Source organism: Anthonomus grandis, chromosome 9, assembly GCF_022605725.1.
Source record: "Anthonomus grandis grandis chromosome 9, icAntGran1.3, whole genome shotgun sequence".
NCBI lineage: Eukaryota > Metazoa > Arthropoda > Insecta > Coleoptera > Curculionidae > Anthonomus > Anthonomus grandis.
Genome location: NC_065554.1, coordinates 13,758,352 through 13,770,314, shown reverse-complemented (window position 1 = coordinate 13,770,314; position 11,963 = coordinate 13,758,352). Strand labels below are relative to the sequence as shown.

Sequence of the window (11,963 nt, the reverse complement as noted above, 5' to 3'; positions counted from 1 at the left end):
AGCTATGCTCGACTACAGTATTTGTGCGGTGTGCCTGGTAGGGTATATATAAAATATAATGATCTATATTTTCGGATGTTCTTTGATGAGCCTCTTTAAATTTTCCGGACATTGCCGAAGCAAAGTCATAGGATTGAAATGCCAATTTAGATAAGTCAATATTATTTGTTGTTAAGATTTCAATTATATCTGTAGCAGTCCCGTCACCTGTGTTATCTGTTACTACCTTAATACCTAATAGCCTTTCTTTTGGGCTGTTCTTGCTATCGATAGTGTGTTCAACTACAGATAGAATCTCCTTATTGCTTGAATCTGGTGTATGGTCCATCATAATTGTGTAGAACGATGCCGTCTTTATCCCTTCAATAACTATATTTTTAACATGATCAGGCAACAATCTTATTAGTTCATTTTGCGATCTGGCACTTAAAAGCCATTTTTTTTAAACAGGATTATGACATAATATAAGTCTGATGACTTGAACGAAATTTCCATCTAAATCCTTATTTCCTCCTAATGCCAGACCTTGACGAGCTAGGGTTTTTGTAACGTCGAGTAGTATTTTGATGACTAATGAATTTTATGCCAGGAACATTTCTTTTTCTTTCAAAGCTTTTCTTTTCAAGACTTAAAAGTGCATCAATGTGATGCGATCTTTCAAAAAAATATATAATAATGCATCAAAGCCGATTTATGTGATATAAAGCTGACATGTTATTTCAGTTTTTTTAACTTATCTCCGTCATAACACATTTTGCCTCATTTTGCCTCATTTTTAATGCCTTCTTGTCTCCCAGGATTAGTAAGAAAAAGAAAACAAACAAAGCAAACTGCTGCATTTTTAACGATGCCATATTCTAAGAACTCGTATTTTTTATACCACTGCGCATTTAAGTGTCACTGAGAAAGGATTGATGACGCTCCAATGATTAAAAATTTTCTTTCTTCATCACTATATTTTAGATTTTCCCGCATTCCAGAATCATGTAGTATGATAATATTTTCTCGTTGATGCTCATTTGTCTACATGTTGCTACACATTTTTTTAGTTGTATAATTCACAAAACTTCTCTTATAGTGTCGAATTCTGTTGTAGGTCGTATATCATTGTTTGTACCTGTACATTCAGAATCTAATTCTTTCTCGGCGCCTATAGATGTATAGAAGTTTAAAGTATAACAAAATAATTTAGAAGGGATAGTAATTTAAAATAAATGGAAATAATAATTAAGAATAGAATATAAATTTAAAAAAACTCAAAATTATTTTACCTAACAGTTCATGTGTACCAACGGCATTTTTGGAGTATTCCTTCCTTTCATTAATTACCTCGACAATGACGAAATTAGTGCTAATAACGGTAGTACAAGAAGGACCAGGTAAACAAAATCTAAAATATATATCATCAACAATAAGAAAAAGTGAAGAAAGACGAAAAATACATAATATGTATATACCTATCTAAACATTAAGAATTATTACTTGTAACTATTTTTGTTTGATTTACAGCCAAAACAAAAGGATTTTCTGCAGTACTAACATTTTTCACTGATATGTGTTGTTCACTATGTAACTTATTTGCATGCGTCGTTTTATAATCGTAATTAAATCTGGATCTACACAAAGTACATTTGACCATATGTATACCAATTTTTTACGTTCATCCATGATCTCTACAATATATAATGAACATGACAGTTTTTTTCTCATTATTATTTTATTACTCTATGGTTCGAACCTTTGGTGTGACACTTCAATCATAAAACAGTTATATCAGTCACCCAAAATACTTTATTTAAATCGTATCAATGTGTGTTAAACATATCGCAATATTAAAGGTTTAATCTGCCTTGTTAATATGAATTCATATTGGGTATTAGTTTAAAAAATACTATCTCATATAGAAGAAAATAGCGTTAGTATTTATTGCCAATAATATGATATTACTTTTTTTAGACTGCTTGGTCCTTATCCAAATAGTTATGCTTACACAAAACAAATCGCTGAAGACGTTGTTAGGGAGGAATCTGAAAATATGCCTGTTGGTATTTTCAGACCAGCCATAGGTAAGACACTTAAATAAGGTGAATATACAAGATAATGTATATTTTCTTTCTTTAATTTTTAGTCGTATCAACTTATAAAGAACCAATCAAATCCTGGATAAATAATATGTATGGGCCCACTGGGGTATGTGCAGGTGCTGGCGTAGGACTTTTAAGAACTTTATATTGCGATTCCAATGTTAACGCCAATTTGGTGCCAGCTGATATGTGTGTAAATTCATTAATTACAAGCGCATGGGAAATTGGAGAAGATTTCAAAAAAGGTAAAAAATATTAGGTTTAGAAAGAAACATATTTTTTATGAAAAATTAAATCAGATTCTAGTTTTGCCTAAAATTGATTTTTCACTTTTAGTCCCAAGCCCACTACCATTTTACTTAAGTAAGAAGTAAGTTATATATTTTTTTGGTAAATGTTTTTCCTAGAACCTGAATATTTTAGATGAAAGCTATTGTTAATATTAATACGAGAATCAAAATATTGTCATATTCTCCAAAGATTATTTAGTTATTCAATTTTTTGTATGCCTATCACGTATATTGTATACCGTCCGTTTAAGATGATTACTTACAACACTTTCATAGAATTCTGCAATTTCACGTATTTTTTTTTCGAATATAATTAAAAAAAATTGTCTTGGTAAGGAATGAATATTTGTCGATAGTTTAACTAATTTAACTAAAGCGTGAGCTAATGTTTCTTTTAAAAGAGTTTGACAAAATCTGTAAACCGACGCTTCAGATACTCATGAATTGAGTGCTTTTAAAATTGTTTACATTACTTAACATACAGCAACATTATTTAATTTGTACCAAAAAATGTTAGTATACAAAGCAGCATAATTCCTATTGTTTAAATCTAAAATATATGGAGAAATTGTATGTAAAATAATAATTTATCTGAAACAAATAAAAAGATATACAATTACAAAATTTTGAGTACATATATTTTATGATCCCAAAAAAAAGCCTGAGGATCTATTTAAAAAAATTAAGATGCTCTCAAAAACCTTCGAAGCCCAATATCTTCCTGTAAAAGGAATACTACTTCAATGGGATCAGACTAACTGCGACATCTGAAATCATATTAAGTTGGCGTCAATACTGCAAGAATTTTATGGGATCTAAAGAGAATAAAGTACAGGAAAACCTTCCGCTTTAGTTTCAGATGAATGAACTATCAATTCTAAGATACGACGTCAAGTAAGAACCTAAAAAACTTAGAGACAGAAAATCGCCCGACTCAGATAATATCGTCGCAGAGATGTTAAAATGTACTAGTCACAAAGGTATCACCTTGCTGCACTAGATCTGTCAATAAGTATGAAAAACAATAAAATAGCCAGAAGATTGGACAAAATCCATGTACATTTCACTACACAAAAAATACCCAAAAGATGAATGCAGTAACTACAGAACCATTGCCCTAATAAATCACTTAAGCAAAATATCACTGCACATCATACAAGAAAAACGCAAGAGCTATCTTCTTCCTAATATAGCCCCAGAACAAGCAGGTCTTGTGTGCCTAGTTAAAATATAAGAGACCAAATCTGAAATTGGTTGTTAGACAGATGGTTGAAAAGCTATTTGAATACAAAATCTCGGCTATATATGTTTCCTGGATTACAGGAAGGCTTTTAACACAGTGCACTGAGTTCCCGATCATCAGACCTACCTCATTAAATAGCTCTATGATAACAACATAGCTCAAATAAGAATAGGAAATCAACTCTCATAGAGAGAACTTTAAAGTGGGCAAAGGCATACAGCAGGGATGCATTCTCTTCCCTATCCTTGTTAATATCTATAGAGAGTGAATCATGAGAAAGGCGCTGGGTTACTGGAGTATCTATTGGAGGAAAAAAGATCTCTAATCTTCGGCACGCTGATGACACTATCGCAATGGCTAATAATGAACAAGAAATGCATGACTCTTATAACCCACAGAATAAGTAAGTATGGAATGTGAACTACGGCTTAATAGATCCAAATGTCGTCTGATGATTATAAATAGGGTAGGAACGATTCATCTATCCCTACAGCTAATCTAAGACATAGAAATAAAGGAAGAAGTTATTTATTTATTATTAGGGATGAAAATGACAAATAAAGGTGGCTCAGCAGCAGATCAAACGAAGAATTATGATGGCAAAGAAGGCCTTAGATAGACTGGTCAAAATCTGGAGAGACCATCGTATCCGTAAGAAAACTAAAATGAAACTTATGAAATCCCTAGTGTTTCCTATTGCAGAGTATGGATCGGAATCCTCGACCAAAAATGCGGCGTGTCGAAGAAGAATTGAGACGTTTGACGTAAATGACATGTTACCGTATAATGCTAAGAATACTATGGATAACGTACTGCACTAATAAATAAATAAATAAATAATGTCTTTATTATACCAAAATGTACAAAGGCGAAGTCTAGCCTAGGGCAAATCAACTTAACCTCTAATTACATGAACGAAAATATATACCAAATTACATAGGTAGCAGTTATAGAAAGAAGATAATAGAAAACCCGTGAAACCCATGAAATCTATCTTGAGTTGGAAAATAAGCAATGACATAAAACTAAAAAAGAAGAAAAAAAATGTACACATTTTCCATTTAAATTATAAGGAGATCATCTATAACGTGAGAAAATGCGACCTTAATTTTACTTTAAAACCAGCAATGGACATGCACTTAAGTGTCGTCGAAGTATTAGTCGACGAGAAAGTTGAAATACATGACAAATCTTCATTTATTCTACTAAAACCCCCCAATACGTCATCAGCCCTAAAAGAATAATAAATTTGCGTATCATCCGCAGAGCCCTGAATACTGCAATATTTAACAACCTTATATATGTCTGCTATAAACATTAGAAAAAAAACTTATGATCCAAGGAAGAGTTGGTAATAAGAGATTAAGAGTGTTAATGTTAGAAGATAGAGAATCATGTCGAAGGATCACTGTGCAGCTTCCATGATTAAGTCACGACGTCCAAAAACAGACAACGAGTGAAGAGAAAGATCTTATAGCTTTGTAATTATGTCAAATTATAAAAAATAAAGCTTGAAAGTTAAAACAATATAACATATTGATAAAACACTAATAAAACAAACGGCAAAATACTTATTCACAAAACTTTGGACATCAATAAAACAATCAAGTCTTTTAAAGTGCAATAGGCACATACCGTGGTTTGCTGGTTACTAGCAGAAGCCAGTAGACTTGGAAATGCGATTCAGGCAATAATCATTACCGGGCACTCTGTAAAGATTGCTTAGATATTTAAACCACATGCTATAGGCGTGGAGAAAAAAACTGTTCAAGGTGTGAAAAAGACGTTTTAAGGGTCCAGTTATAATACCAAGCAATTCGTGTCTGTTTTAGCCCAGTAATTATCTGCTGAGATGGTGAGAGGGCCAAACGTCCATTTTCGAAGAGTATTATTATCTAGCAAAGTATGCTCAGCGATACAACAGTTACGCATTTTGCTATGCTGCTTGTGGGTTCATGATCCACAGACAGCTTCGTGGATCTCAGGCTAGCAAAAGTCTACCCCTTTACTATTACGATTATTTTAGAGACCAGACATACTGTTCAGTCAACACTTAGTTCTTGCTAAGTCTTATTAACGTAGGCTCTATGTTCAAAGCAGATTAAGATGTATGTGTTTTGGTATCTGCAACTTAAATTTCTAATAATAAAAATTATATAAAGTATTCTTCAGCTTGAAAAGCAGTGGCGAAGATCATTCATAAGAACCTTCGTTAGCCATATCATTTATTCTAGAGCAACTTGTCTATTATGACAGATATAGGCAACTGAGTTTTTACTCTCTACTATAGCAGGCGCCATACAGCTCTACTCTTCTCAAATCCTAAGTACGCAAATCAATGTATTAATTTGCAATAGCAAATAAGTCACAAGCTAAAAAGAAACCAATAGCGTTTCTCCTATTCGACCCCTTCATTATAGAGTGAAGTGCAATTCACTCTATAATGAAGGCGTCCGTCATATGTTTTTGTCAATTGCAGCATTTTGGAGTTTTTGAAAACTACTTATCTCCGTCCATTGTCTAATATTCGGCAACCATGACAGCTTCCTTCATCCTGTTTCCCTTTTTCCTCTTTCGATATTACCTTGAAGCTTAAGGCACTGGAATTCATTCATAATATGTCCTGGTATAATATTTTTTATGTTTTATTATTTCCAAAAGCTCTCTTTCAAAGATCTTCTATTTGTGCTTTTCGAAGAATTTCTTCATTTTTTATATGGTGTATCCATGATATTCTCAGCTTTCTTCTCAGTCACCATACCTCGAATGCTTTTAATTTATTTATGGAACTTGCTTTTAATATCCAGGCCTCTATACCGTACAAAAGAACTGATCAAACGTAACATTTTAGATTTTTATATTTTAGTTTAAAGTTTAGATTTTTATTTGTAAGGAATTTTTTGACTTTAAGGAAGTTTGCTCTTGATTATTCTACTCTACATCTTTTCTCTTATTATAGGCCTCAGTTTTGGTTTGACATACATCCCACATTCTTAAAAATTGCGTGACTTACTCAATGTCCTTCTCATTTATCTAAATTTTGATTTCTGAAATATCAATCTCACTCACGACCATAAACTTCGTTTTTTTATATTAATTTTCAATCCTGTGCTTGTTTCATTTACGTGATTCAATAATTCCTGAAGATCGTTTGCATTATCCGCGATTATTACGGTATCATCTAAATATCTGATGTTGTTGATATGTGTCACTTTCCGTTTACTTTAGTTAACTTTTTCTGAGTAGAGATTGAACAACATCGATGATAAAACGCATCCTTGTCTTACACCCTTCGACACCGTTTTTCATAACGAACTTCTCGGTTGTTGACAAATTGCTCAATCGTATTACTGCTTTCTAAGTCCAGTACAGATTGCTAATTAATCGAATGTCTTTACCATTTAGTCACAGGTCTCTCGATGAAACACGTAAAAACATCCTTTCTTTGGTCCTGACAAATTTGTACCAAGTTATTTCTTCTCTTGTTCGGAAACCATGTTTAATCCAAGCTAACATCTTGGCATTTTCTATAGAGCCTCGCACGAAAAGTTCGCAAAAAGAACTTTAAGAAATTTTCCTTCTCATAAACAGAATTTGAGGCAAATTATTTTATTAGCGAGAATCTACGATCATGGGGTCTGCTAGATTCCAATGTTCACCACATCAAAATACATGTTCCTTCTGAGCGACATTGCTGTTCTCTCTCTAACTTGGCTTTGCCTTTTTTGCTGTCTGTTAATGCTTGAGTATTTTGGCACCAAGAATTTTAATTTAAAGAATAAAATTGGTCATTCATATATAGCAAATTAATTTAAATGAAATAAAAAAGACAATTAGATGATTTAGATAACAGGCATTTGGATTTTTTTGCGATAAATTCTTTGGGAAAAATGTGATAAGTAAATTTTGATTATGATTATGAGAATTTAACGATTATTTTCTGGAAATAAGTGAAAAACCAATTGCAACGTTTTAATAATAAAGCGATGACGACTTATTTGCAAAAATATGACATAAAAGTTTAACAAATTAGATACCATATTTATCTTTAAAATTTCGGTAATGTAGATACACGGAATATCTTTCTAAGAAAATGATTGTCTATGAAAATAGAAATATCGATAATCATTTAAACATTTGCTGCGAAAAATTTTATTTGTCAATTTATATTAAATTGCAACATGCACATTAGGAATTTTTATTTGCACTACTATGAGAACTACGATTCAATTATCAAGTTCTTTTAGCATGTCCATTTTTAAGTATTATTTATTGGAATTTAGTATAATTAAATCATACTAATGGTAAAACATCTAGCTTAAGTATTCACATAACACAATATGCCTTTTGTTTGATAATTAAATATAAAACATTTATTTATAGCTACAAAAGAAAACACCCACTATGAAGTTCCTGTCTACAACTATGAATCTGGCACTGATAAACCAATCACATGGGGAAAGTTTATGTATCTTAGTGAAATAAATGGAATCAAATACCCATCAATTAAATGCATATGGTATTATCAATTTAACTTATATAGATACTATCCTATATATCTACTCTTCACCTTCTTATTACATACTATACCAGCAATTTTAACTGATTCCATCTTATTCTGTACTGGAAGGAAACCACGGTAAGATTTTACTTAACTAATATCTTGAACACAAAAAAACAATATTTTCAACAACTTCTCTCAATTTTATTACATTTAGAAAAAAAAGGGTTTTTTTACCAGCTTTTTACAACAGGCCACTCATTACAGTGAGACTATTTACTTTGATAGTAATATTTCTTTTATTGTTAGTAAAACATTTCCATTTATTTTAGTCAATTTACACAAACCAATTTTTATAGAGTGCACTCTAATTTTAGAAAGTATAGTGTCAAGGATAATTTGGAGTTATGAACAAAATTAAAGTCGTAAAGATCACAAATGAACGATAAAAAAGCTAAGATGTGTTACAATAATTGGTAGAAGATTCAAGTTATGCACTTTATAATGTTTTAAACTAAAAACAATTGTCTTTTAAATAAAGAATATTAAATTAAAACATATAATTATAAAAAATGCATAGAAAAATATCTCCAAGATCTTATATAAAAAAGATCTTTACCACTATTGTGATACACATAACCTATAGGTGTAAAATTATCTTTCTAATATAGATTTAAAAGAAATTTATAAGAAATATTTAGGACAATTTTAATTTTATTTGGTTAAATATTCTTAATCACTTTTTATTACTTATTTAAATTTTAACTCTCCTAAAACCAATATAACTACAGAATGTGTTATATAAAAACATTGCATTGGTATATTCAATGAACAATTTTCCTTCTAGATTAATGGCAGCTTACCGTAAAGTCCACAAATTCTCAAATGTCATCTCATACTTCTCTACAAGAGAATGGCACGTCAAATCAGACAGAGTTAGAAATCAACAAAAAGTGATGTGCGAAAACGATCGAGAATTGTTCTTTAGCGATTTGAAGCAATTAGACTGGGATGAATTTTTCCAGACCTACTTAAAGGGAGTCAGAATTTATTTATTGCAAGATCCTTTGGAAACTTTGGAGACTGCTAGAGTAAAATGGACATGGTAAATATTTATATTAGTTGTAAAAATTATTAAACCAATTTAAGGATACTTACTTGTTATTAGGATATTTTATTATAAACCAGTTTATTTAATTGTAGCCTCAAGTGCTTTTTTAAAATAAATACTAACTGATAATTTTTTTTATAGGTTTTACTACGCAAACCACTTAGTGAAAATCCTGTCATATGCAGGACTAACCTGGTTATCATATTCCTGTTCCAAATTGTTAATATCGTTCGTATTGTAGCTATTTATTGACTTTATTATTTATATTTTAGGTGTAGTAGAATTTCGAAAGAAATATTTAAATGATTTTGTATAAAATACTTTCTCCTTATAAAAATATTGCTTTTATTAATATTTTTTTTAAAGTTATATATGAAATTAAGCTTGGTAACTTTAGTCTAATTTCAAGACTAAAATTATAATAGTTTTACATTTATTTGGTGCTTTATAAGTTTTACGAGTATTTTAGTTTGTAAGAATTGTAAGAATGATTTATGAATGTTAGATAATTTGAAGCAAATTGTTGTATATAAAGATTTATAGTGAAATAAACTTTTTTACCTTTAAAGGATTTTTTTTATTTATTAATTTCTTTTTCAAGTGATTTTTAATTTTTTACGATATAACTAGGCCGAATACCGAAAATCATGATTTCTTTAAAACAATATGGTTTCTTTAGTTATGTTTATTTATTTTTTTTTTATTTAGTTTATTTTATTATTTATTTAGTTTATGGTCGACCGTCGCGAATCTCACGTGTTTTCTATAAAAAACATACAAAGCTGTGGGACATAAGAGACAATTGCATGTTGAGCATTCAGATTTTTCGAAGGCCTTCGATAGGTTAAACCATGTAAAACTCTTTATTTCCTATCTGAAAGATCGTTCCCAGTTTGTTGAATTCAATGGCTTTAAGTCATCAATTATTATTCCACAAATTATTCTCCCACACGTGTGGTGCTCCTCAAGGAAGCAATCTTGACCTATTTATTTTTTTTATATTTGTCAATGATATCACTGGTACCGTTATGTCTGACTGTCTTCTATTTGCAGATGACTTAAAAATATTTCGCATAATAGAATTTAAAGAGGATTGTGATCTGTTGCAAAGAGACCTTGATGCTTTAGCATACTGGCGTTGATGGTGAACTGAACGATACTGGTGTACAATAAATAAACTACCTCTGAATATTAAAAAGTGCAAGTGTATGTTAATCTCAAATATTAGCAATAAAATTTAGCAAAGTTATACTGTTAGGTATTGCACATGAATTAATGATTCGATTTCTCAAGTCATCAATATCCAGTACCGGAATCCTATACACTAAAGTTTTTAAATGACCCTAAGTGGTCAAATCAACTGGATTTATATCTGGTGACCGAGGTGGCCAAAACTGAGGACCGCCTCGGTCTATCCAATGATTTGGATATGTTTCGCCTAAATAACGACGTGCTAATAAACTAAAATGGGCGGAAGCCTCATCGTGTATAAACCACATTACTCTTTTAACATCTAGGGGTACCACCTCAAGAAGTTCTGGAAGTATGTCTTAGAGAAAACGAGTGTATGTTTCCCTATTCAATCTCTGTGGTACAAAATACGGGCCAATAAGGTGGTCTTTAATGATTCCAACCCATAAATTTAAAGAAAATTGTTGTTGGTGATTAGCTTCAAAGGCATGGAGAGTTTCTACGCAAATGTAGTTATTATGGTTAATGATTACCTCTCAGGAAAACTTCATCGGTAAACAGAGTCTGCTTTAAAAACTGAGAGTTTTGCTCAATGACTTCTAACATCCAACGAGAAAGTTCAAGACGCCTAGGAAAATCTCGTGGTAATAGAGCCTTGACTCGTTGTACATAAGTGACATGGATATAATAACTGATTTTTTAAAATAATTCATACCGTCATATGATTGACATATAGCTGCAGACCGATTTTTCTAGTACTGGTGTCAGGTTGTTCATCAATTAAATTAAGTACTGCCTCTTCCAATTCCGGTGTTCTAATATCGCGTTGGCGACCACAATCATGCTTTCTTTGTTGAAAAGTTCCAATTTCTCGGTAGACTTTGATGAAGGCGTGCAAATAATGTATGATGAGGTTTCATTCGTTGAGGATACATTTCAGCATACCTTCTAGATGCTTGCAATGAATTTCCGTTAGCAAGACCATAAACAAAATGCATATTAATCATTTCTGTATTTGAATAATTTACCATTTTGAAATCGATCAAAATTGCACAAAAAAGTTTCTACTTTAAAGGAGGCAAGAACTGGCAATCAACCAACAATCATCAGCAGACATTTAACAGGTTAATACAGATTAATAAGTTAATACATTATTTGAAAGGTTAAGTAAAAAACAAAAAAAAAGGTCAAAGGTTAAGTGAACAGTGGTGTACCATATTTTTCATAAAAAATATTTACTTTAAACTTTGCACGAATATCACGGATTACTTAAAAATTTACAGGGGATTCACAGATAATTGTAAAAGAACATATATTTTTTCTTCAATCTTTACCACCCAGTATCTCAAAAGTTAGGATTTTTAGGACATACGTTCATATAAAGTTTTTTCCTTAAAACTTACCCAAAAATCAGCCCCTGAATTTTTCGCATCTATTTATTTACACCCTGTATGGGGTTGCATAATGTCATAGTACTGATAAGCATTTACGTAATACTTAAAAAAACACATGTAAATCGGTCTGAATCTAGATCTTCTCAAAA

General features: G+C 31.2%; 2 protein-coding genes across 2 annotated transcripts in view; one reads left to right on the top strand and one right to left on the bottom strand.

Annotated features, from left to right (window-relative positions):
* The window catches only part of LOC126740098 (fatty acyl-CoA reductase wat-like), a 49,135-nt gene extending 39,338 nt beyond the window's left edge, over window positions 1-9,797 (top strand). Inside the window, exons 5-9 of the mRNA XM_050445992.1 lie at window positions 1,957-2,066; window positions 2,129-2,329; window positions 8,001-8,256; window positions 8,966-9,223; window positions 9,371-9,797. Coding sequence (XP_050301949.1) covers window positions 1,957-2,066; window positions 2,129-2,329; window positions 8,001-8,256; window positions 8,966-9,223; window positions 9,371-9,470 — 925 coding nt within the window. The 3' untranslated portion in view covers window positions 9,471-9,797. The remainder of the gene's footprint in view (window positions 1-1,956; window positions 2,067-2,128; window positions 2,330-8,000; window positions 8,257-8,965; window positions 9,224-9,370) is intronic.
* LOC126740106 (fatty acid-binding protein, adipocyte) overlaps window positions 1-11,963 on the bottom strand; it is a 484,513-nt gene that overhangs the window by 443,721 nt on the left and 28,829 nt on the right. The gene's annotated exons all lie outside the window — the stretch shown is intronic.